This window comes from Protomyctophum parallelum (assembly GCF_964188405.1).
Source record: "Protomyctophum parallelum genome assembly, chromosome: 22".
NCBI lineage: Eukaryota > Metazoa > Chordata > Actinopteri > Myctophiformes > Myctophidae > Protomyctophum > Protomyctophum parallelum.
This window is the reverse complement of record NC_139714.1, coordinates 25855524-25883182: the sequence shown is the minus strand read 5'-3', so window position 1 is coordinate 25883182 and position 27659 is coordinate 25855524. Positions and strand designations below refer to the sequence as shown.

Below are 27659 nucleotides of genomic sequence, written 5' to 3'. Positions count from 1 at the left end.
CGCTCTGGATTAAGAGCGTCTGCTAAATGCCTAAATTGTAAATTATTAGGGCTGTCTGCCATTCGATTCAACTTTCGATTGTAAGGTCACGATTCGATTCGATACAATTCAATCGATATTTTTAAAAACCTCGTATTTTCAGCACAGCGTGCTATATGATTATTAATTCGGCTAATGTTTTGATTTGTAAAGAAAAACACTTTCTCTGCAATAAGTTACTTTTATTCGATTAATAACACATGAGAATGAGAATAACCAACAATACAAACGTTGGGTTTTACGCCCCAACATCATTTTCAGATGTTTCTTTAACAGTATTGTTAAGCTCTACTCTAAGTAACTATACAACAAAGGCAAGTAAATAATTGGGCTGGGACTTTATAGGACTAAGTTTGGACATAGGAGGGCCTACGGCGCCTCTCAAAAATGTGAGCACTTTTTTTCCCCACCACTGACCTCAACTATAAAGCCCACACCCATGCATGTTTCCATCTCTGCTGTCCTTCACCGTCAAAATGCTCATAATTATATTCACACCGACATATTCACCTCAAGCAAACAGTCTAGTACAACAGCTGGCTGTTGACATACAGTATAACACCATGTCTCCTTGACCCATGGGTGTGTGTGTGTGTGTGTGTGTGTGTGTGTGTGTGTGTGTGTGTGTGTGTGTGTGTGTGTGTGTGTGTGTGTGTGTGTGTGTGTGTGTGTGTGTGTGTGCGCGTGCGTGCGTGCAGTCTATTATTGTGTGATAATGAACAGAACCATGGCATTCTGCCAGAGTCAGATTTATAGTGTGTCAACAATGTGAAATTAGCAGCCCGGATATGTTTTGGGAATTGGTCCAAGGTGGAAGTTCAAATGAAATATTTATTGTAAGCCATAATATACAGACACAAGCTATTGTTGTTCATTTCTTCAGCCGGTTGTGTGTGTGTGTGTGTGTGTGTGTGTGTGTGTGTGGGGGGGGGGGGGGTGATCCGTTTCGTGTGAAACATTGATTTTATGTTGAATATGCTGGAATGCTTAACGCATTCTGGGCGGGAACCCCTTTTGGTGTTTTAAACATTATGTTATAATTTAGCTATTTTTTAAAAGTCGTGAAAACATGGTGCAAATGTTTGAAGATATACATTATTTCAGAGCGAACATTTTTAACTAAAATATTGGCTTCATCATATTTTGAGATGGGGGTCCGTGGCCCAATAGAGATAATTCTGGGGGTCCTTGACATGAAAAAGGTTGAGCACCACTGACATAGAAACATGTTTTTTTTTAGAAAAACGTAAATGTGGATTTAGAAGCCTTTTTTTATCGACCTCAGTCCAAAATGGGTTAATAATATTCTTCTCGGTTTCATTGTAAACATGAGATTATGCAAAATGCATCATACATTATTACATATCTGCCAGTCTGCAGAATTCCCTCCTGTAACAAATGAGGCACAGTGCGGGCTCCACTCCCAGACACACAAACAGCCTGCTATAGGTCCGCATTCAGCATCCCAGTTCAACATAACCTGCTATAGGTCCGCATTCAGCATCCCAGTTCACTCCCAAACACACAAACAACCTGCTATAGGTCTGCATTCAGCATCCCAGTTCAACACAAACAACCTGCTATAGGTCTGCATTCAGCATCCCAAACAACCTGCTATAGGTCTGCATTCAGCATCCCAGTTCAACCTGCTATAGGTCCGCATTCAGCATCCCAAACAACCTGCTATAGGTCTGCATTCAGCATCCCAGTTCAAACAACCTGCTATAGGTCTGCATTCAGCATCCCAGTTCAAACAACCTGCTATAGGTCTGCATTCAGCATCCCAGTTCAACACAAACAACCTGCTATAGGTCCGCATTCAGCATCCCAGTTCAACACAAACAACCTGCTATAGGTCTGCATTCAGCATCCCAGTTCAAACAACCTGCTATAGGTCCGGCATTCAGCATCCCAGTTCAAACAACCTGCTATAGGTCCTGCATTCAGCATCCCAGTTCAACCTGCTATAGGTCTGCATTCAGCATCCCAGTTCAAACAACCTGCTATAGGTCTGCATTCAGCATCCCAGTTCAAACAACCTGCTATAGGTCTGCATTCAGCATCCCAGTTCAAACAACCTGCTATAGGTCCACATTCAGCATCCCAGTTCACACAAACAACCTGCTATAGGTCTGCATTCAGCATCCCAGTTCAACACAAACAACCTGCTATAGGTCTGCATTCAGCATCCCAGTTCAAACAACCTGCTATAGGTCCGCATTCAGCATCCCAGTTCAAACAACCTGCTATAGGTCTGCATTCAGCATCCCAGTTCAACACAAACAACCTGCTATAGGTCTGCATTCAGCATCCCAGTTCAACCTGCTATAGGTCCGGCATTCAGCATCCCAGTTCAACACAAACAACCTGCTATAGGTCTGCATTCAGCATCCCAGTTCAACACAAACAACCTGCTATAGGTCTGCATTCAGCATCCCAGTTCAAACAACCTGCTATAGGTCCGCATTCAGCATCCCAGTTCAACACAAACAACCTGCTATAGGTCTGCATTCAGCATCCCAGTTCAACACAAACAACCTGCTATAGGTCTGCATTCAGCATCCCAGTTCAACCTGCTATAGGTCTGCATTCAGCATCCCAGTTCAACACAAACAACCTGCTATAGGTCCGCATTCAGCATCCCAGTTCAACACAAACAACCTGCTATAGGTCTGCATTCAGCATCCCAGTTCACACAACCTGCTATAGGTCTGCATTCAGCATCCCAGTTCAAACAACCTGCTATAGGTCTGCATTCAGCATCCCAGTTCAAACAACCTGCTATAGGTCTGCATTCAGCATCCCAGTTCAAACAACCTGCTATAGGTCTGCATTCAGCATCCCAGTTCAAACAACCTGCTATAGGTCCGGCATTCAGCATCCCAGTTCAACGTCTACAATTCCATCTACCCAGTGGTGAAAAGTAACTAAGTACATTTGCTCAAGTACTGTACTTAACCCATTCTGACCTGAGATCAGATTCATACGAGGTTTCCACTGGACACACGCTGGTCTGACGAACCCATTCTGACCTGAGATCAGATTCTAAAAATGTCAGTCGTTCTTCGATGTTTTTCAAAAATAGCAGACCTACAAGCTCGTATCGCGCCACTCGGTGGCGCGATATGAGCTTGTAGATCTGCTATTTTTCAATAGCTAAAGCATAACATGATGCCAACACCAAAATGGGTGCCCGGTCACAATGGGTTAAGTACAATTTTGAGGTATTTGTACTTTACTTGAGTATTTCCAATTATCAATACTTTTACTTCTACTTCTACTACATGTCCGATATTATTATATATCTATACAATATATTATATTGTACTTTTACTCCACTACATGTATTTAAAAAAGTAACATTAGTTACTAGTTTCTTTGTAGATTTTGATTATTATTATTATTATTATTATTATGACAAAACATACAGTACAGTATTAATTCAATCGTACTAGCCAGGATTTTTGCAACCCTTATTTTGGAAGAGCCAAATAGCGCAAACGGGAGGTTACTCATGTTACTTGGAGGAGCGTATCTGTTGTGACGGACCGGATACCCGTCTCTCGCTCGGAGAGCAGACATTGGACCGTCAAATAAAGCTCGCTTTGACCAGAAGTGCTGTCTGGGACAAGGCGGCGGAGATACAGGCGATAGAAAGAAACGAGACGATGGGGTGTGGATTTGCGCGCCGATCAAGATGACCCGCACCGTTCCCGTTTACACCATCACCTAGCAACCCAGTGCTAACATAAGTAGCATTACTACTCAATCGATCGTATTAATCACTATAAAAGACGATAAGACGTAGATCAGTGTTGTTTTCGTCAAATCAACTGTAGATTTATTCGACTAAAATCTTATGATGGGCCGTCTAAAATGTGACCAAAACTAAATGAAAAACTAATCAAGAGACTCTGACTAAAACTAAAATCTAAATTAGCTGCCAAAAACAACGCTTGACGTAGATCTAACCCCTAGTGACAGGCACACAGATTAATTGATAAGCTTAATTAATTGAGAGACTGTCAATGTCAGCCATGTCCAAAGCGGGGGTGGGGGTTAACCCATTCTGGACGGGAACCCCTTTTGGTGTTTTAACTAAGCATTGTATTATACTTTAGCTATAGAAAAATAGCAGATCTACAAGCTCATAGCGCGCCATCGAGTGGCGCGCTATGAGCTTGTGAAAATGCGCCACAAATCAAAGACTTTTTTTTCATTTCGACATCAGGCGTAAATGGGTTAAGAAACCCCTCAAATGAATTCAAAGCTGTCCCATAAAGACAGTCACACTAGTGCAATCCTGCTGAGGAGGTGAGGTACGTGACTTGAACAAAATAAGTGCGCTGTCTATCACCACTAGACACCATCCTGGCAGCCACCGGAGTCATCCGTGTGGAATTGTGATGTTTCACATCTCATGCAGGTGTGGCGGGGTTGTGTGTGGATTCCGATAGATAGCCGACGCTGGCTTTGCTAGAAGTAGGACAGTGAGTCTGGGGAAGGGGGATGGGGGAGGGGAGGGGATGTGAGGGAGAGATGGTGAATACTGTAGATGAGATGAGATGTGAGGGGAAGGGGTTATAAGAACACATCGGAAAATGGGAGTTCCTCAATTACTTTTTTTTTGGGGGGGGGGGGGGGAGAACAGCAGGGTGCAGGGATCTGAGGGGTATAGGAGGAGGAGACTGGGAGAGGTGAGAGCTAGCGCGGATGCCTCACTTATATACAGGGCTGCACATAAGTGGTGCGCCAGTGCGCATGCGCCGTCAAAATTCATAATGCGCTGTCAATCAAGCGCCGGGAAGCGCTTCTGCGTACCAACAGCTGGGGCCGCACAGAATTATTATCATGGCCAGAATACTAGCACATTCTGTGGCGAGAGCATTTTCCACTGACTGCCACTCAAAGTAGCTACTACTGGCTAATCACAGCACGTCTTGCACAAGTACACTGGCCATTGTGGCTAATCACAGCGCGTCCTTAGTCAAACGAGGGAGGTTCCACTCTATGGGGAGGATTCCAAGCTGCTCACTGCTTGTTTTCCGGGTGCTGGAGCAAGTTGCTCGTGTGCGATGCAACTTGCTCGTGTGCGATGCCGTCTCTCACGGACTGGCACTGCTGCACAATATGAAGCTTATCAACATGACAACAGCGTATCCCGACATACTGTCCCTTATTATCGTAAAGTCGGGTAGTGTACACTGTTTATTTTGCACAGAGGAGCCATGTGTGTCTGACTGTCTTGACTCTGTGTTGACTGTGGACATCGCCTCTGCTAAAAACAAGAGGGAAGCCTGACGTATGCTTCGCCGTACGACGTGTCGTATGTTAAACAAATAGGCAATAGCTGATCTGCAAGCTCACAACGTGTCGACCTCCGCAACACGTTGTGAGCTAGTAGATCGGCTATTTAAATAAAGAAAAGTATCTAAATATTGCTTTGATGCTCATATTATCCTCATAGTATTAAGAAGTTTGTATTAAAATATGCTAGGGCTGGAATACACATGGACCTATAGCTGCAATTTGCAACTCTAGATTTATTTGTATAATGGGATGAATCTAGAGTTGCAATACTCTCCATTGACTCCCCAGTCCCCACTTATCCAATAAATATCGTTTTGCTATAAGTTATTCATGCACCCCTCTTTTATCCATCCGGCGAGACGGGTCGCCGCATTTTAGGAGCACCAAGTAACTCCTCCAGGTGCTCCTCTGAGTACTAGACCAAAAAAGTTGTGTGCAGCCCTGCTTATATACGCAGCAGCGTGGTGAGGATAATCTATTAGTCCCCCAGAGGGTGCTAACACAAACACAGAGCATGGGGACTCACTTCACGACCGCACATTTCCAATTTCCAAAAAGGTCATTCACATACAGGCCCCTTAACCCATTTAGGCCTGAGCTCGAAATTAAAAAAATTCTAAATCTTCCAGTTTTCTGAAATAAATATTTTCACGATAAAAAATAGCAGACCTATACAAGCTCGTAGCGTGCCACTCGGTGCCGCGCTAGGAGCTTGTAGATCTGCTATTTTTCAATAGCTAAAATTATAACATCACCAAAAGGGGTTCCCGCCCAAAATGGTTTAATGTCTCCTGTGGTGGAGAAGAAAGACGCTACAAAAAAACACATCTCCGAGTTACAGTATACCGGTTTTGCGTCCAAAACAGTTACTTTCCAGGAAAAGAGGAAATATTTAAGTGTTCCAATGTATTCAACGTTATGTTATTCCGTCGCAAGCTCGTGATAAATGTGTGTGTGTGTGTGTGCACTCCCATCCAGAGCAGCAGATATAGATACATCAGTGTGTGTGCGCGCGCGCTCCCATCTAGAGCAGCAGACATAGATACATCAGTGAGTGTGTGTGTGTGTGTGTGTGTGTGTGCGCGCTCCCATCCAGAGCAGCAGATATAGACACATCAGTGCATGCTGAGAGCATTGACACACCTGCTATAGCCCTGACCTTCAGAGCAGCCGTGTGTGTGTGTGTTTACACATGTTTATGTAGATACGTTCCGCGTGCGTGCGTGCAGTGCTGCAGTCTCCCAGTCCTGCATGGCTCCAGCCAGGAGTTATGGTGCTCATAAAGACCCCATCATGATTAATGGAAGAGCGCACGGCACTGCAGATGGCACGTATACACGCGTTACACACACACACACACACACACACACACACACACGGGGGCACTTGTCTTGCACACACAGATGCACGCACGATTGTATTGCCGTTGCTAGGCAACGCCTTGTGCAGCGCTCCTGGACATGTTTTGCGCGCAGCCGTTCACTTCCTCGTTTACGACGCCGGGCCATATCTCTGAATCTCCGTGGTTTCGATCAGAACTGGCGATGTTCCGTCTTCATTTCTGACTTAGCCGAGCATCTTGTTTGGAATATTATTAACACTTGTAGAGAGAGAGCGGACTTGACAGCGCGAGGTAGTAATAGCACATTACACCTCACGCTTTGGAGGGGGGGGGGGGGGGGCATATTACATATCATTTTTGGGGTCCTTGACATAAACCATTGAGAACCACTGACTTAGAAACATGAGGTTTTTCAGAAAAAAATATATTTTAAAAAGTCATTTTCTAAATATCGACGTCAGGCCTATAAATGGCTTTAAAAGAACCAGATGGCCACGTACCTGTGGCCATCTTGCCGTCGGCTGCGGCCGGCCCGTCGGGGATGACGCTCTTGACCTGGAGGAACTCGTCGGGCTCGTCCCCTCCGATGATGGTGAAGCCGAAGCCCATGGTGCTCTTCTGGAGCGCCGTCGTCAGGAAGCTGCCCTTCAGCTGCGCGGGGTCCCGCGTGAACAGTGGCTTCTCTGCAGAGAGAGAGAGAGAGAGAGAGAGAGAGAAAGAGATACACACACGCAAGACGTGAACGCACATGTATAGTATATATGACACGTAGGGCATTAAGCAACTAGTCGACTAGTTTACTAGTCGACTAGTAAATCCTCTAGTCGACCTTGCTGGTACTAGTTGACTAGTTGATAAGAAAAAAAAACAATAGTTTTTTTTTTCTTTTTTTCCCCCGATTTTGTAGGCCTCAAGATTAGGTAGATTATAGTTATAGTCACCAATGTACACCGTTTTTAAACGTACAAATATATATATATATATATATATATTACATAATAGGTGGTTAAACGTCGACTAGTAAACTAGGCAACTAGTCAATTAGTAAAAATGACTAGAAGTGAATGCCGTAATGACACGCATACACAGCGCACGCACACACACACACACACACACACACACACACACCCCAGTGGTGGACTGTATAGCCAATACAGGCTCTATGCACACAGAATAACTGTACTTTACTTCCGGGCCCTTCCCTACATACTTCCCACAGGTGTTAACCCATGACATCATTAACGAACCAACTCCAGGAAACTTTGAGGCCCACTGGTGTAGCAGAGTGTTTCCAGTGAGCCAACATGCACACTAGCAGCACCCTGACTCTGTTTGACCAGAATGGAACAGAGCCTTCATTACCATTAACACACTGACTCTGTTTGACCAGAATGGAACAGAGCCTTCATTAGTACCATTAACACACTGACTCTGTTTGACCAGAATGGAACAGAGCCTTCATTAGTACCATTAACACACTGACTCTGTTTGACCAGAATGGAACTGAGCCTTCATTAGTACCATTAACACACTGACTCTGTTTGACCAGAATGGAACAGAGCCTTCATTAGTACCATTAACACACTGACTCTGTTTGACCAGAATGGAACAGAGCCTTCATTAGTACCATTAACTCAATGTCTGCCAAGGACTTAATTAACTGCTTTTTTATCAACACACTGACTCTGTTTGACCAGAATGGAGCAGAGCCTTCATTAGTATCATTAACACTGACTCTGTTTGACCAGAATGGAGCAGAGCCTTCATTAGTATCATTAACACTGACTCTGTTTGACCGGAATGGAACAGAGCCTTCATTAGTATCATTAACACTGACTCTGTTTGACCGGAATGGAACAGAGCCTTCATTAGTACCATTAACACTGACTCTGTTTGACCGGAATGGAACAGAGCCTTCATTAGTACCATTAACACTGACTCTGTTTGACCGGAATGGAACAGAGCCTTCATTAGTATCATTAACACTGACTCTGTTTGACCGGAATGGAACAGAGCCTTCATTAGTACCATTAACACTGACTCTGTTTGACCGGAATGGAACAGAGCCTTCATTAGTACCATTAACACTGACTCTGTTTGACCAGAATGGAACAGAGCCTTCATTAGTACCATTAACACACTGACTCTGTTTGACCGGAATGGAACAGAGCCTTCATTAGTACCATTAACACACTGACTCTGTTTGACCAGAATGGAACAGAGCCTTCATTAGTACCATTAACACACTGACTCTGTTTGACCGGAATGGGACAGAGCCTTCATTAGTATCATTAACACTGACTCTGTTTGACCAGAATTGAACAGAGCATTCATTAGTATCATTAACACTGATTCTGTTTGACCAGAATGGAACAGAGCCTTCATTAGTATCATTAACACTGACTCTGTTTGACCATAATGGAACAGAGCCTTCATTAGTATCATTAACACTGACTCTGTTTGACCGGAATGGAACAGAGCCTTCATTAGTATAATCAGTAACACCTGTGAAGGAAGTAGGGAATGGGCTTGGAGAGTTATTCTGTGTGCATACTTAGAGCCTATTACCAATAGTTGAGTACCGTTAAGTACATTTGTAGTCTGTACTTTACCATTTGTTTCTTTGGGATACTTTTTGAATTAAACACTTAAGCTCTATTTCTTTTCTTTCTCATTTACATTTTAAATGTCAATACAATGTAATTTACACTTTTTAATACTATGAAAGCACAATACGTTTGAAGACCTTTAAAGGCAAGCTACTTACTCAAGTACTTTATAACTAATATAAGGTATACACATTTGACTATGACTTTCACTTGCAGTCGAGTAATACGTGACGAGGAGTATCTAGTACTTTGACTCCAAGTATTGGGGTTGAGTACTGGCACGCCCACGCCCACACACACACACACACACACACACACACACACACACACACACACACACACACACACACACACACACACACACACACACACACACACACACACACACACACACACACACACACACACACACCAACCTACAGTAATTAACACTATGCTTCACAGCAGGGAAAGAAGGGTCCTCGGCGCTGAGGCAGGATAAAGTCGGGGTGGCATGAGGCGAGGCAGGAGCAGGTAAGGCTTCTCCACTGAGGAGGAGGAGGAGGAGGAGGAGGAGGAGGCACTGCATCCACAGGAAAGCAGGCTATTGTCTGACTGCAGCGCCGGCTGGGCTGCAGCGTGGTGCTGAGAGATGCAGCTATGGTACGGCACTTTTGTTTTTTTGCTCCCGTGCAAAGTGCTATTGCCAAGAAAGTCCCTTCTCTTTAAGTTATCATTTCATCTGGTATACTCTCGCCCCCCCCCATGCCAGAAAGCTGGAGTATAGGCACGGAAAGCGTATATGACAGCAAAGACATGAGATGGAGTGTGCGGGGGGAGCGGTGCCAGAACGCTGCAGTATATATCAGTCCCATCCTACGTTCCCAAGGAAGCAAGGAATTGGCATGACGCATGTGATACGCTTGCCTTCAGGAGTGACTCGGGAACCAGTTCCAGGACAGGATTGCTGGGAGGAGGAGGGTGCATGGGGAGGGAGGAGCCTGGAGAAAAGGAGAGGGAAAGAACCGGGTACGTTTCTTCTCGCCCGTATAGCCAAACGTGAGTCTCTCGGGGACCGACGAGCTTTGTCACACTCGACTGAATCTCCCTTTTATCCTTTTCCCACCTCGGCGGAGGAGGGAGACGTGGCTATAGAGCGTGCTGCTGCTGCTGCTGCCGCTACACGTCCATCGGGTTTTGCCGTCGCTTCGTTATCCACCCGTCGTTTGGCTCCCATGTGAGCTCTGCACGCGCAGCGGCATACGTCCCACAAATATCCACCCCCTCGAAAATCGCCAGGGGGGGGGAAGACCCGGGCTCGTTAGCTTAATTGCATGCTTAGAGTCAGCCAGCGGATTGGAAGGAGAGAACAGGCAGTGGGGAAGGACTAGGGAGACAACAAGTGAGTAAGTGTATAGTTTCGTCTCGTTTTTTCGTCTCTCCTGGCCTACTTTACAGTGTTGGAAAGTAACCAAGTACATTTACTTAAGTGCTGTGCTTAAGTACAATTGTCCAATTTCCTTTTAATTCTACTCCACTACATCCAAATACTGTGCTTCTACTCTGCCACATTTATTTGGTTACTGGTTACTTTGTAGATTTTGAATATTATTCCAAAACATACATTTGACCATTTCAGCCCTATATACATTTCGGGCCAATTGAAAACAGCCGATCTACAAGTCATACAAGCATCTACAAGCTCATAGCGCACCACTGAGTGGCGCGCTACGAGCTTGTAGGTCTGCTATTTTTGAGAAATCTAAGAACCACCGACACAGAAACATGGCTTTTTCAGAAAACTGTCAGGATGTAGAAGAATTTTTTTAGAATCTGATCTCAGGTCCAAATGGGTCAATTGTATTAACACTTGCACTTAAGTAAAACTTTTAAGCACTTTTTTTTGGTCCCTCCACCACTGCCTCTACTACTTACTGACTATAAAGTGCCACAAGGAGAGGGCGGGGCTACCGCCAGGCTGCTTTAGCACCACGGTGCGGGTGTGGAGAGGAGGAGGAGGAGGCTCTGATGGCGGCGGCTGCTGCTGGAGGTTTAGGAGGTGCGGGCACACGTTCATCAGAGCGTGTCGAAGGGGGCACACGCTGGCGGCGTCGCCACCGAGGCTGTGGTGGTGGTGGCGAGCCGGCCGGCCGCGGGGGGGTCCCGCCACGGATGGTCTGGTGGTGGTGGTGGCCCAGGGGCAGACATCCTCCACTGGCGATGTGGGGGGGGGGGGGCGAGAGTGATGGGGGGAGAAGAGGTCGGCAGCATGGAGTGGACACGTGAGCTTGTAGATCTGCTGTTTTGTTTGTTTCTTTGCCTTTATTGATAGGTTACAGTAGCTTGTAAGGAAAGGGGGAGAGAGAGATGGGGGGGGGGGGGGGGAGACACGCAGCAAAGGTCGTCGGGCTCGGGACTCAAACCCGCAACACGCCGCCAGGCTCGATTACCAGCCTATAGGTGCCTGGACCGCTGAGCCGCGGCCCAGGCCATGACTTGTCTTTTAAGTTCTACAGGATCTCTTTTTGTCATTGTCTTTATTTAGGTTTAGTCGACGAACAGTTTTAGTCAACAAAATCAACACTGTAAGGATGGAATAGGAAGGACTTGGAGAAATTGGGGGCGAGGGTGGGGGGGGGGGGGTGTGGAGAGAGAGGGAGAGCTTCACTGGACTCGACACAGAGAGGGTAACCATGGAGGCACACTCTCAAGTGGTTGGCTATATTACGTTGCTATGGAAACAGATCTCGTCCATTTCACAGGCACCTGTCTGTCTCCTACTCGGTGTGACGATTAAGAATATGAATAGAGCTGGCAGAAGGCACTGAAAAGCCGAGGGTTAAGAGTCTTTAGAAGCATTCATATTTTAACCCGGGCGGTATCGACGATTTATTATTGAGCCGCTAACATCGGCGCATTGTTCAATCCAGCTCAATCTGAGCCGTAACTCTGAGATAAATGGCCATAAATGTGTGGAGCATTTGCGCACGGCGCCATCTTGAAACAGGCAAAACACATCGAGCACAGCAGAGCTGCCTGATCGACCGGGAGCTCTGCTGTACAGTAAATATAAGCGAGACGATTATGAATCAATACAAAGCTCAATAACACTTTTTTTGGGAGTTAATTAAAATGAGGTATATACCCCGATTGGGAAGGGAAGACCGTATATATTTACCTCTGTAAATAGTAGGGAGGGGCAGTGAGGATCTTACCTCTGTAAATAGTAGGGAGGGGCAGTGAGGATCTTACCTCTGTAAATAGTAGGGAGGGGCAGTGAGGATCTTACCTCTGTAAATAGTAGGGAGGGGCAGTGAGGATCTTACCTCTGTAAATAGTAGGGAGGGGCAGTGAGGACAGACCCTGGCTTTGCATCTGCTGCTGCTGCAGAACCCTCCTCTTGGCCTCCAGGACTGGGTTCTCAAACTGGGTCCTTCGGTTTATGTGGCTGCATGTGGGACAACACAAAGAACAGTGGGTTTCATATATATCAATAGTGTTTGTCCCGATCCCATCACGCGATCGGAGAATCTGGGCCGATTACGTCATTTTCAAATGGTCGGAAATTGGATCGGGAGCTAGTATCAATATTATATCCATGTCATGATATTGATATTGTCTGTGATTTTGGATATTGTACTATTGTGATATGGCATGAGTGTTCTGTAAAAAAATGAAATTTCGAATCGGATCTCAAAATCAAATGATCGGAATCAGCAAAAAAACGTGATCGGGGGCATCCCTATTATCAAGTACCGTTATTTATTCAGCATTTGAGCCACGGAACATGGCTCAACATGGCTCCCTTTGATGAGATGTTTTGGCCTCTCAGATCCCAAAACTACTTGAATAGGATTTTGTCTACAATTCCATGCTGTGTTGATGTTGGTATTATAGGAGAGATAACAGGTGAACGATCAAAATAACAACGCTTCTACATGCTCTAATTGTGGACTGCACGTCTTGTAAATTAAGTGATGCAGACGATAATTTCACTCTTGAGAGTGTAAAGTGGAACCAAATGGACCCGTGAGGGTACATTTGGTTTAATTTTGCGCTCTCAAGAGTTAAACATAATTATCCCATTCTAAGCATTATGTTATATTCTTTCAGAAGACGTTTTTATTTTATTTCGATGTCAGGCCTAAATGGGTTAAATAAGGGACCAACTCTCCAGCATTTAGCTGCATGGGGGCAACCTGGAACCCCCTCAAGGACCATTTTGTTGAGAACCATTGCAAAGAACATAGAGGCAATTTGGTTCTCTCTCTCTCTCTCTCTCTCTCTCTCTCTCTCTCTCTCTCATACAGTAGATATAAATGAATCCTGCTGCTATTGAGGCTCAGGCTGTGATGATTAATTAAGTGGCCCGAGTCCCAGATTATGTAATCGACCGGCAAAAAGAAGGATTTTGCTGAGTAAAAAGTGAACAATCAGGCTCCCAAGTTAGAATAATGTTTCTATGTCAGTCGATTTTTCAAATAGCAGACCTACAAGCTCGTAGCTTGTAGGTCTGCTATTTTTGAAAAATGACTGACGACTGACATAGAAACAGCTTTTTCAGAAAACTGTCAGGATGTAGAAGACATTTTTAGAATAATAAGTTTGTCGATTATGGTATCGAATCGGTCAGAGAAAAGTTGAACGCTATGAATACTGTAACCTTTCTGTGAAACAATTAGTCGTCACAACATCCTAAGCCCCGCTTCTTTCAAGAAGACTGCACTGTAATCCTCACACTCGTACAAGAAGTACGTGTGTGTATGCGTGCACTCGCGAACCTTTCCTGTACTCACAATCTCTCACTTTGGTCCCTCCCGTCATGTTGCTCTCACACATGTACGTAATGAGACCCACTGTGGAGCTTCCATTCACAGTATTGGACTGGTATATATATATATATATATATATATATATATATATATGTGTGTCAGTCTCAATAACAGCATCCCCAGAGCTACATGGTGCACTGCCAAGTAGCCGTATACATATATACGAGACCTCCCAGGGCCGGCCGTAATAGTGCACTCCTGGCAGTCTAAAAATAAACCTGCTATGTAGCCAAGCGGTCCAGGCGCATGCCATCTGACCTGAGATCAGATTCTAAAAAAATGTTTTCTACATCCTGACAGTTTTCTGAAAAATGTTTCCATGTCAGTCGTTCTTCGATTGAAAAAAAATAGCCGACCTACCACTCGGTGGCTCGGTATGAGCTTGTAGATCTGCTATTTTTCAATAGCTCAGGGGTAGAGTGAGCCACTGCACTCCGTGTGTGTGTGTGTGTGTGGTGGTGTGGAACGCGTGTGTCAAATTTGGAGTCGGTGGGGCAAACGGTTCTCGAGTTACGTTGGATTACATTACAGACGTACACAGACACACACGCGCGTACAGTACGTACGTATGCACACGCACACACACACACACACACACACACACACAGTCACACACACGTGGAGCATTTAGTGTAAGATGTTACCCACTACGTTTTTCTAATTGATTTGGAAACTTAAAAATTTCAGACAATATATTGATATACCGGTATACTGTATGATATATTATATCATATTATCATGGCCTCTGTATCATGATACTGTACATATCTATCGTGAGGTTGCAGGCAATACCCAGTTACCCACCACCAGAGCCATAGAGTAAGAAAGAGTTGCGACAACTCCGTGTTCACTCCATGGGACCAGTCCAACGGCGGCTCTTCTACATAGACCTTTATTGCTGAAGGGCATCGCGAACAGTGACAAATAAAAGTTCTGGACCGGAAGTAGGCAGAATGCACTGGACTCAGGCAACAGCCCAGCTATAGTTAATGATCTTAAATCTCTTTATTTTATAATAATATACTATATTATACTATAATAATAGTGTGCAACATGCCAAAAAATATTGTACGGTATTGTACAGTGACAAATAAAGTCTCTGTAATGTTTACGTTGTATATATTCAAAGATATTTGTGCCGCATCATTTACGATTTTTCAAAAAATAGCAGACCTACAAGCTCGTAGGTCTGCTATTTTTCTTGTCCCTCTCCACCCAGGGCTGCATGAACAGCGCTCGAGCGGTCGGTTTTCTGCCCCCTCAATGTCGTAACTCTGTCTTACTCCATGGCTCTGCCCGCCGCCGCCCGGATACGCTTGTCTTTAATGAAGAAACTGATTCATACACATGACCTAACACACTCACGCAGGCACGCACGCACACACACCCCCTCTTGGACGGGCCCATTAGTCTCCGGAAAAGGGAGCAGCTGTGTCCTGGCAACAGCACCAGCATAGTGCGTGCACGAGGTGATAAATATGATTAATACACAGCGTGCCACTTGGATACACCCCCCGCACACACACACACACACACACACACTCCATTACGTATTAAATATGTACCCGACTTACTCCACATAGTAGCTGCCGTAAATGGGGTCATCGATTTTCTCCCAGCCGTACGGAAGCTCTGTAAGAAAAGAAGACGGTGATAATATTTATGTTTATTCCACATGCATTCGGTCTTCGTCGATATCAGTTTACAGTGTGCATTGCATTGTCATTAATTACCGGACCTATACGATTGTGTCAACCCATTCTGACCTGAGATCAGATTCTAAAAAGGTCTTCTACATCCCCACAGTTTTCTGAAAAAGCCATGTTTCTATATGTCAGTCGTTCTTCAATTTTTCTAAAATAGCTAGACCTATACAAGCTCGTAGATCTGCTATTTTCCAATAGCTAAAGCGTAACGTAATGCTAACACCAAAAGGGGTTCCCGCCCCAAAATGGGTTAACCCATTCTGACCGGGCACCCATTTTGGTGTTGGCATCATGTTGTGCTTTACCTATTGAAAAATAGCAGATCTACAAGCTCATATCGCGCCACCGAGTGGCGCGATACGAGCTTGTAGGTCTGCTATTTTTGAAAAATTGAAGAACGACTGACATTTTTAGAATCTGATCTCAGGTCAGAATGGGTTAATACCTTGTGTGATAGTTTAGGCGGAGCTCTAGGATCAGGTTAGGTGTAGCAGCGACATGCACTGCTGTGTTGCTTGTGTGGTGATTATGTTTAGGATCAGAGCTACGCTGTGTGCGCATGCGTACCATAGAGTATTAAAAGGATAGAGACTATTCATTTCAGTGGCGTTTTGAAGCACCCGGAAGAACCGTCTACTTCAGCATTTTTCCCGATTTGGACACCAAAATGTGGTGTCCAAAAGGGGTGCATACTTAGTTTAGACTAGTCATTGGTTAGACATGGGTTAAGGTTAGGTTTAGGTGTGCTGCCCCGTGGGAGGCTAGGTTTAGGGTGAGGGCTTGAGATAGGTTGTAGTTGTATAGGACTAATGACTGGTCTAACCAATGACTAGTCTAAACCAAAAACTGTTTAAACTAAATACTGCACCCGTCCAAAATGCGGAAGTGCAAACGAGCGCTCCATGTTAAAGCCCCAGCTGCACGGGGTTTCCTCGTCATAACTCCACGGGTACCGCCTGCAGTCCCCACTCTTACCACCAGGGCCGAGCTATAGCGCCTCGACATTGGAGAGAGCCTCACTGCAGGGAGCTTGATGCGCACCAAGCCAGGGCGGACTGATTTGAAAACACCGGTGTGCAATTTTTTACATTATTATAATCATGGACGATGGATGCCGACAAACAGTTGTTGACCTCAACGAGGTGAAAGAGAACTTAAGAGAAGCTCAAAGCAAATTAATATAAGTAGGTTAAATGCACGCACGCCGAGGAGACGAGACCAGTCTCCTCCGTTGCTCATAGCCCTCTCACCCTCCGCTGTTCCAAACGGGGTCTCTCTCTCTCTCCCTCTCTCTTTCTCACTTTAATCATAATATGGTAATTGGTCAGCTATATTATTTCATAAAGTCCACATTCATGTCTGCCTGGGTCAGGTCTCGGGTAATCCAATCTCCGTCGGGCTCGGCGCCGCCCTTTGAAAGAGATCTCGGAACAGGTCGGAAATCAGATGAAATTGCCACGGATCCATTTGTGGTTTGATTTTCTTATTTGAAAATGTTTTCGTTTTCGGCACAGGTCGTAATTGGAGAAATTCACAGATTATTATGTTGGGAGTCGGAGCCATTTCTTTGGACCCTTGAAGAGCTCCAATCCAAATCTACAGAGAAACTACTACTTTTAACTTTTCAAATAAATGTAGTGGAGTAAAAGTACAATGTTAGATGTAGTGGATTAGAAGTAAAAAACACTGGAAATTAGAAATACTCAAAAAAGTTAAAATACTAAAAAGAAATTAGTTACTTTCCAGTCCACCACGGTCTAAAACGTAGCGCAGGGTGTTAACTATAGTGCATCAAGTGCAGCCTCTGCTGTGAACATCACAAACAACACTAAATATTTATACTAATTGGACCATATTGTATATTTGTAAAATATGTATACGCTGCATAATGTGGATATACATATTGCGTTTTGATGTGTGAAACCGTTGCATACATTACGATCTAAACAAACAAACACACATCAAATGCGTGCAAGCCTGTCAATGAGGCGTTCACTCAACTGTGACATGTTTTCTGTTCGTTTTTTCTTTAAAAAATGCAATTACTGACACATTAAATGTTGAAATTGAAAGCCCATTAGTTAGAAGATTAGACAATGTGAGTCATTGTCGGAATGAGCATAAGACGTGGCGATGTATAAAATGTTCATTGTATAACTTCATATGAAAGAAAGCAGCCCACCCTACTAGTGCATGGAATGGGTTGAAACATTAACCCATTTAGGCCTGACGTCGAAATAATAAAACTGTTTTCTGAAAAACCTTGTGTTTCTATATCAGTGGTGCTCAATATTTTATGTCAAGGACCACAAAATGTATATGTAATTGGCCGCCGAACCCCATCTGAGAATATGTTGTTCCAGGGACCCTCCCAGTAGCAAAGATTTGAGTTAAAAACTCGCTCTGAAAGAATATATATTCAATGATTTCAGGCACATTTTCACGATTTCACGACCTACAAGCTCCTAGCGCGGCAATCTGTGCCGAGCTATGGGCTTGTTGTTATGATTGGCTGAGCCACGTTGGAGGCCATTGTAAAATGCTCTATAACACACACACACACACACACACACACCTGCCGTGACTGCTTATATCAACATTAGGACCTTCCATGCATTTGTATAGCATGTGCACACAAATGCAGGCAAATGCAGGCAGTCCGGGGACTACTATCTTGTAGAAATGATTATTGTAGTGGCATTGGGAAATGTGGGATGTTATGCATTTCATGTCGTCACATTTGGGTAACAGCTTTTATAAAAGCAATAAGCCATGCAAGGCCGTGGTTTTACAGTGATTATTTTTTTCATGTAATAGCTAAGGGGGCTTCAGGGACTGTCGCGGACAACGAAGGCCCCTTAACTCATTGCTTTTCATTATGCTGTACTTTGCTGTTGCTTGCTGAAAACAACTGATTTCCACGCTCGCACTACGGAAAACACTACAAGCCACTTGGAGTAGCCTTTTCCGTCGTACTCGAGCGCCGGTATATTGCCAGGAGGTCAATAAAAACACAGGCTTTCCTCAAAAGGACAGCTACTGCCATCAATATCATCGTCTCTCTCGCCATACGAACGTGGGTGTGCATGCGTGAAGCGTTTTTTTTTCTCTCTCTCTCTCTCTCTCTCTCTCTCTCTCTGGCATTCGTACGCAATTTGCCCCCCCCCCCAGCCATCATCTCCCTCTTCGCGGGGAGCGTGCTGCAGCAGTACATCTATCGCTTTTGTTCTGGGAGATCAAAGCAGCTCCGTCATCTCCACAGCCCTGACCCAGCCATCATTCATGCCGGGCTGAATTTTCAGGCTCTCGCCTCTCGTCAGCTCACGCCCTCACCAAGCGAACGTATATATATATATATATATATATATATATATATACAGTATATCTCAGAAAAACATGCCTTGAAGGAGTCACTCCCCGTCAGCTTAGCACTCTAGGATGTGCTAAGTGTAGCAGTGTTGTTTTCGTAGACTAAAACTAAGACGAATAATGTTCGTCGACTACCTTTTTTCACTGACGAAAACTACATGGAAACAAAATGAAAACTAAGCTATGATGTCTAAAACTAAGACTAAATATATTGACAATTTTGTCGACAAATAAAAACTAAAATGTTATGAAGGGACCAGTGGACAAGAGATCCAGAAGTCATTTTACAATTAGTTGCTCTACAAGCTGTGAGCTTGTAGATCGGCTATTTTCAGCAAGTGCAAAATCAGTCATTACAACGGCATCAAGGCCCGACAAAATACATTTTAGTCGACTAAATCAATTGTAGATTTAGTCGACTAAAATCATACGCTATTTAGTCGACTAAAACTAGACTAACACCAACACATTCCAGGTGACTAAAACTAAATGAAAACTATTCAAAAGAATATGACTAAAACCAAAAATCTGCTGCCAAAAACAACACTGGCCAGTAGTGGGAATCCAGTAGTGTTAGTATCTTAGTACCATTACGAGACTCCTGACGAATTAGCATCTTGGCTGAACCCAGTGTGACTCGCATAATTTGCCTTCCGGTGACGCTTAAAAATAAGCTTTGTTTTGATTAGCAATTGCACAAAAGATAATCAGGATGAGAGCATGAGATAATAGGCGAGATAATGCTCCCTAATAATAGACTTGTAGCATACAAGGGGTGGGCTCTAATTGGCTCGTGGCTGTTACAAAACAAGATGTGGCTTCAGAACAGTGGTGGAAAAAGTACTCACATTTGTTTTTACTTAAACCCATTCTGACCTGAGATCAGATTCTAAAAATGTCTTCTACATCCTGACAGTTTTCTGAAAAAGCTATGTGTCTATGTCAGTCGTTCTTCGATTTTTCAAAAATAGCAGACCTACAAGCTCGTAGCGCGCCACTCGGTGGCGTGCTATGAGCTTGTAGATCTGCTATTTTTCAATATAGCTAAAGCATAACATAATGCTAACACCAAAAGGGCTTCACGCCCAAAATGGGTTAAGTAAAATGTGATCAATACTGGAATATAGAAATACTCTGTCACAAGCAAAAGTCTGGAATTCAAAATGTACTTGAGTAAAAGCAAGAAAGTATCCAAATGTATTCATGTACCAAAAGTGAAAGTACTCATTTATAAATGTTCAGAGAATAGCTCACATCGTGACGCATTGTGAGCTTGTAGATCGGCTATTTTCAAATGGCCGACATGTATATAGCGAGTAGACGTATTGGAATGTGGAATGTGGATTTACTCAAGTAATAATTGTACTTAAGTAGTATGAGTAAATGCACTTACAGTAGTTACTCTCCCCCACTGCTTCAGTACATATACAAACTGACATAGTGTACACAGACAAAAATAATATAGAGACACTACACAAAGGCAGTCTAGCCAGACAGTATGGTCATAACATACAATATTAAAAACGTAGCAAAAAAAATGCTATTTTAGAAAAATCGAAGAATGACTGACATAAAAAGCAGAGAGAGAGAGAGAGAGAGAGAGAGAGAGAAGGGGGGAGAAATCAGAAAACTGTCAGGATGTAGAAGACATTTTTAGAATCTGATCTCAGGTCAGAATGGGTTAATAGACTGCTAGGGCCCCAGAACAATAAAAGCACATCCAAACAGTACTGGCGCAGTGCATTATAATGCCTCCCTCACCCCCATGCCCACAACACAAATTATTAAACTTTCAATGGGGGAAAAGCTTTTTTTGCATGCACTCTCACAGAAATGCACATACTGTACCTACCACACACACACGCACACGTGCACAGATTGATGTGAGTGCTGGAAGCAGCCTGTCAGCCCATGGGGGAATAAGTCCTGCGTGAACATGGCTTCATTCCTTCAGTCCTCTCCATCTCCCCTCATTAAATATGAAAGAGAATGTTTCATGTCCTCACCTTCACCGAGCTCCACAAACACACGCGCCAAACAGTGGAGCGTGTGCGCGCCCACACACACACGCGCGCGCTCGCGCAAACATGAGTGCGTACTCACGCACGCACACACACACAGTCACTTAAGCACATGGCACATGTATAGTCTTGGGGGAGTTGCATGTGCACAGTGCGCACACACAGACACACACACAAGATCTAATGAAAAAACGTTCTATTAAAACGTCCAGGAAAGGACCTGCGGGGAGCCATGTGACTTGGGCGTTCGTTGAGTGCAGGTGTGTGAGTGAAAACATCTCAGATGCGTACACACACACACACACACACATACACACACACACACACACACACACAGACAGACAGACAGACAGACACACCCCGCCCCGGCCATTTGACACATCACTGTCTGGGGTAATGGCTGGAATAGAACACACACACACACACACACACACACACACACACACACACACGCACACACACACACACACACACACACACACACACCATTACCTTCGCTGAGTAGGGCACTGATAAATGCTGAACTTGGCAGGGCTGTCTTTTTTTGCTCAAGCTCTACTGAGTGCCGTCTATAAACACTCACTGTCAGCAGCTGGCAATGGAGTGCCAACTCTTCTGGGACATGTGTGTGTGTGTGTCAGTGTGTCAGTGTGTGTGAGTGCGCGTGTGTGTGTGTGTGTGTGTGTGTGTCACTCTGCATGTATCCAGGGAACTATTGACTGAAACTTTCGGGCGGGAACTTAAAAATCACACGTGTGTGACGTGAGGGGCGCTCTTACAGCATCACGCATCGTCATACATTACATTCCGTGCTCAGCCAATGAAATCATCCCAATTCACAAATGTCATTCCGGCCCAATCACTTTTGGCGTCTTCACTTTTCTGCCCTCACTTTTACCTTCAATATGTACTTTGCTCAGCCAATCAGAATTATCGCTATGGGGTGATCAGCCAATCACAAGCCAATGTTTGTGTTCACACAAACCCGGAAGGCTGGGCATAGCCTCAAAAAGAAAGAAAGAAAGAAAACATTTGTATAAAGGGTGGTGGAAAAATTTGTTTCAAATGAATAAAAATCTGAAAAAGCATATACAGCTGAAGAGGTAATAGCAGACCTACAAGCTCGTAGCGCGCCACCGAGTGGCACGCTACGAGCTTGTAGGTCTGCTATTTTTGAAAAATCGTGAAAATATTTATTTCAGAAAACTGGAGGATTTAGAAGATTTATTTTTAATTTCGAGGTCAGGCGTAAATGGGTTAAGTAAACTTACTTTGTTACTTTCCACCACTGAAAGGGACCCCCCCCCCCCCCCACCCACAGTCTGTGGGTGGACACTATACCTCCAGTATAGTGTCGTATAGAGGTCACTAGTATAGTGACCTCTAGTATAGTGTCATACCATATGGCCTGCCATCCTAAAAGTAAAGGTCCATCAACTTACACACAGACAATGCCCTTGTAAATGTCTTCCCTGGTTTAATGTCCCTACGGACGGGCGGTCCACCCTCGGTCTCTTGTCTCCTCCTCCTCCTCCTGCATGCTTCTATGATAGCGTGTGTGTGTGTGTGTGTGTGTGTGTGTGTGCGCGCGCGTGTGTGTGTGTCCTCCCAGGTATTCAAAGACCACATGAAGGGACACGGAGGAGAGAAAACCCTTTTCTCGTGCACTCTCACAGAGGACCTTTTTGAAGTCAAGTTTGGTGCTCAGAACGAAGCTCATGCATATTTCATCCCTTTCCTTTTCTAATTTGGCCGGAAGAACATGCAGGGTGGAAACCGGTTCTCAACGTGTTTTGGCTGGGGACCGCCGGAAATGCTTTGGCCATGTCTCGCGACCCCCCATGGCCATTTCCGGGGGTCCCCAGCCCATCCCCACCCCCAATACAAATCATAAATTAATACTGAAACCAGATATAATCATTAAGAAAAGTTTATGCATGTAAACTCTTCATTTCCATTTTCCAGCAATTCATTAAAAATATATATTATTTTCTTTTTATTATTATTATTTTTTTTTTATAATTTGGGGACCCCACGAGGGGTCGCAACCCACTTGTTGAGAACCCCTGTCCTAGAAGACAGTGCTGGGATTTTCCAGACTCTCTCTCTCTCTCTCTCTCTAGGACGGTGGAGCAATCTGGGATATGTGAATCCTGGTAATCTTCAACAAAACGCAGAGAGAGAGCACGCGCCCATTGTCATCAATGGTGCTGCAGTGGAGCAGGTCAGCGACTTCAAGTTCCTCGGGATAAACATCTCGAGGGACCTGAAGTGGGCCACACACACAACCACAGTGGTGAAAAAAGCCCAACAACGGCTCTACTGCCTGAGGCGCCTGAAGAAATTCAGAGTGAGCCCCCGCATCCTCAGAGCGTTCTACAAGAGCACCATCGAGAGTGTTCTGACGAGCGGCACCACTGCCTGGTTCGGAAATTGCACCGCTGCAGAACGGAAAAGACTGCAGAGAGTGGTGCGAACAGCACAGCGCATCGTGGGAGGGGAGCTTTCCCCACTCCAGGAAATACACGAGAGACGTTGTGTGGCTAAGGCTGAGAGCATTATCAGGGACATCCATCACCCCAGCCATAGCCTGTTCAAACCACTTCCACGCCCACGGCCGGGCAAACGCTACATGAGTATCAAGAGCAGCACCACCAGACTCTTGAACAGCTTCTACTTGTCCACAATTAGACTGCTGAACAAGAGCTAGGATTGGTGACGCCACACAGATTGAACGGATTGGTCTCCTTTAGTAGACTACTCTATACACATAGGCTACATCACCTTTTTTTTTTTTATATATGCATACATATTGTACCATGTAGATTAGTCATGTACTATGCACTTTCTTTCTTTTTAACTGCAATGATGAGCCTGCACAAACAAGAATTTCACCCATGTTACCTGTAATGTGATGTGACAATAAAGTTTGATTCTGATTCCGATTCTGATTCTGAGGAAGTCAATGTAGATTGTCACTTTTGGACTTTGCTCAGCCAATCAAATCATCGCTGTGGGGTGATGATCAGCCAATCAAATCATCGCTAAAATCCACACGCACACACAAAGCTGGGCATAGGAGGGGCTAGCGGTGGTGGCCATATGTGGAGCCACAGATAGAAAACCCATGATTTTTTCCCCCCCATTTAAGAAAATATCTATAGAGATTGGTATGGCATATCCCCAAACAGGTATGGAGGTAATAATAGTGTCATGTTTCAGTCATAAAAGTAATCTGGAAACACATCAGCGTGTCCACACTGGGGGAAAAACCTTTCCACTGTAAACAATGTGACAAAGAGTTTCAGTCAGTTAGGTGGTCTGCAGACACCAGAAAAAACCATTCCATTGTACTGCAGTGTGACAAAGGTTTTACTATGTCAGCTGAAATGCATGGAGGCATTGGCGTATAGCAGGGACGAATAGTTTTCATAATCCCCCCCCCCCCCCTCCCCCAACAAAATAAGTTTTCGCTGGTACTTTTATTTACAGATTGGTAAAGTCGGCGAACTGTAGCTTTCTCTGGACGAAGACCTTCTTAGCTGGTGGTGGTTTCATTGTGAATGAAAACAAGTAAGCAGAGTACAGTACTGTATAGGCCTATTTTATACCTGGCTAGGTGAAAACGAAAGAAACCCGATTAGCATTTGAGTACTTGGGTGGGGCCAAGAGGTGTTAACATTTTAGGAATTCCCCGGAAATCCTCATGGGGGGCCCTGGCCCCCCGGCCCCCACAGACTCTACGTCACTGGCATATAGCCACACTGGGGGGGAAACCATTCCTCTGAAAACGGTGTGACAATCGTTTCAGTGAGTCATCTGAGGAAACACCAAGCGTATATCCCACACTGGAGGAGAAACCATACCACTGTAGATAATGCTTCACAAATCACAGATGTTGACTTATATGTTCGCCGACTCGTTTTGCTTGCTATTGCTTTTCGGGATCCTCCGCAAATATAACAGTATGAGTCATTATGCTATTTAGACGTCTCCAGTACATATACTGTAGGGTCACGTTTTTGAGGGATATGATGTGTGGATTGAAAAGGTTTTTGTTTTTTTCGTAGATGAGCTATTTATGATGAGCTACCAAAAGGGGTTAAAATCGTGAAAATGTGTGCAAATCTTTGAAAATACGTATGTACAGTATATATATATATTTTAAAGCAAACATGTTTCACTCTTCTGAGGGGTCCATGGCAAAATAAAATAAACACATTTTGAGATGGGGATTCACGGCCAAAAACATACCATTTTGGAGGTCCATAACATGAAGACTGACATAGCAACAAACGTTTTTTTTTTTTTTCTGAAAACCGTCAGGATTTAGAAGACATTTTTAGAGTCGGCCACGGGTCTTAATGGGTTAAGTACGAGAGTGTGACTGGGCTGCAGAAACTTAAGCTCCGGTCTCTCCACAGAGGCAGAGGTGGTAAGTAACTAAGTACTGAGTATTTCTACATTGTAGTATTGATACTTGTACTTAAGCTCCGGTCTCTCCACAGAGGCAGAGGTGGTAAGTAACTAAGTACTGAGTATTTCTACATTGTAGTATTGATACTTGTACTTAAGCTCCGGTCTCTCCACAGAGGCTGCAGTCGTGGTAAGTAACTAAGTACATGTGCTCAAGTACTGTGCTTTTTATAATTTAGAATGTATAATTTGCTTGAGTATTTCCAATTTCCAATTAGTTTAGTTACTTTAGTTAATTTGCAGATTTTGATTAGAGCTTCAAAACATACATTATACCGCTTCAGCCCTATATACATTTCGGATATTTTCAAATGATTTTTTGACATTTTGAAAACATGAACATTCTGCATAAGTAGTACTGTTATTTAAGTTCATTTTGAGACCAATACTTTTCTAGTACATTTTGAATTCTGGACATTTACTTGTAACAGAGTATTTCTACATAGTAGTATTGATACTTGTACTTAAGCTTGCAGTCTCTCCACAGAGCGGTGTGACTCGGAACTGATACTTTCATTAAATATTCATAAGTAAAGACCACACACACACACACACAACACTTATAATTCATAAAATATTCATGAGTTCAGACCACACACACACACACAACACTTAATTTGTGCACATTTGTAGTAGCTGTGAGTGTCTGTTCGGGGGGCAGCTACTTCATGCTATGCTCCAGCGAGAATAGCCCGGATTAAGAGAGGATGTGGTGGTGTATATATGACGATATAAATACTGCCGACTGCTAAAACATTTAAACCATAGCTGTAAAACATCTGAAAACAGTCTCGCGACACCATGCATTGTGTCATTTATTTACATTCAACTTGTACTTCCAACCCCGTGTGGTTTTCCCACATGTAGGTTAATGCTACGCATTCTCAGAACCAAAACGAGGACACGGACTTTCAACAAGGCACAGAATGAAGAGACGTTTCTTGAACTGTGACTTGGCCCGTAGTTTGTAACTCGCTTGTTTCATGACACCGACACTCTGGGCTGCAGACACATGTAAGTGTACACATGCGCGCACGCACGCACGCATGCTCCTCACTCCACTCAACCAATTTTGTCTTTTTGAGTGGTGCAACCACTCCAAGGAACAGCAATGTCCGTGTCCGTGTGTTCACCAATGTGTTCACCTATGTGTTGGTTAATGAGCACCAGTATAATGAGTATCAGTAGGGGCGCTGTCGTGCCAGAAACAGCGAGAGGGATAGTGCTGCACTATTGCCTGCTAATATATATGAGCGAGAGAGAGAGAGAGAGAGAGAGAGAGAGAGAGAGAGAGAGGGGTGGGGGGGGGGGGGGGGGGGGGGGAGTTGCACCACTCAGTTCACACGGGTGTGATTTTTCATTTACAATATTACTTTACAACAAACTCGACCTGTGTCCCTAATTATACAGATCATCAATTCGGAGCAATGGCACTTGCTTCCTTTCACTTGTGAAACTTTTTTTCCCCCCCAAGTTCTTTTACTGTTCCATCGTATATTAAATTGGATAATTATGTAAAGAAGGTTGTTTTATTACAGCCTCGTTAACGCCGTTTATTAGATTAAATTATGTAGTAAAAACTTAATTCAACTAATTCCAAACGTAGAATTCAGCCATAACAGCAAGATATATTGATCAGTACTGTAAGGTGTGGTCGTGAGACACGTCAATAGATACGCAAATGAGTAAACTCCGCACACAGAGAGCGACTACAAGGCCACGGAGGACATATGGCATGACGTTTTGTGAGCGTTTGGCCATTTCCATTCACCAACGGCCAATTATTGTAGGCCGAAAACTGACCTATATGGACTGCTATTTTTTAAGTGGTGCAAACCACTTCTACATCCAGCTTACAATGCCCTGTACGTGTTTGTGTGTGTGTCTGTGTGAGCATGGAACGAGAGAAGTATGTGACATGGCTGCCACCTGCTGGACGCACGGGAGTTGCACCACTTGGTTCACACTGGTGTGAT

At 44.2% G+C, this 27659-nt stretch overlaps 1 protein-coding gene across 1 annotated transcript in view; it reads right to left on the bottom strand.

Moving 5' to 3' along the window:
• Positions 1-15738, bottom strand: part of LOC310853208 (membrane-associated guanylate kinase, WW and PDZ domain-containing protein 2-like) — a 78512-nt gene extending 62774 nt beyond the window's left edge. Inside the window, exons 1-3 of the mRNA XM_083757449.1 lie at positions 15686-15738; positions 12606-12727; positions 7192-7374 (exon numbers count right to left, since the gene is read on the bottom strand). Of these exons, the coding sequence (XP_083613575.1) occupies positions 7192-7374; positions 12606-12654 (232 nt within the window). The 5' untranslated portion in view covers positions 12655-12727; positions 15686-15738. The remainder of the gene's footprint in view (positions 1-7191; positions 7375-12605; positions 12728-15685) is intronic.
• Between the last annotated feature and the right edge of the window lie 11921 nt (positions 15739-27659).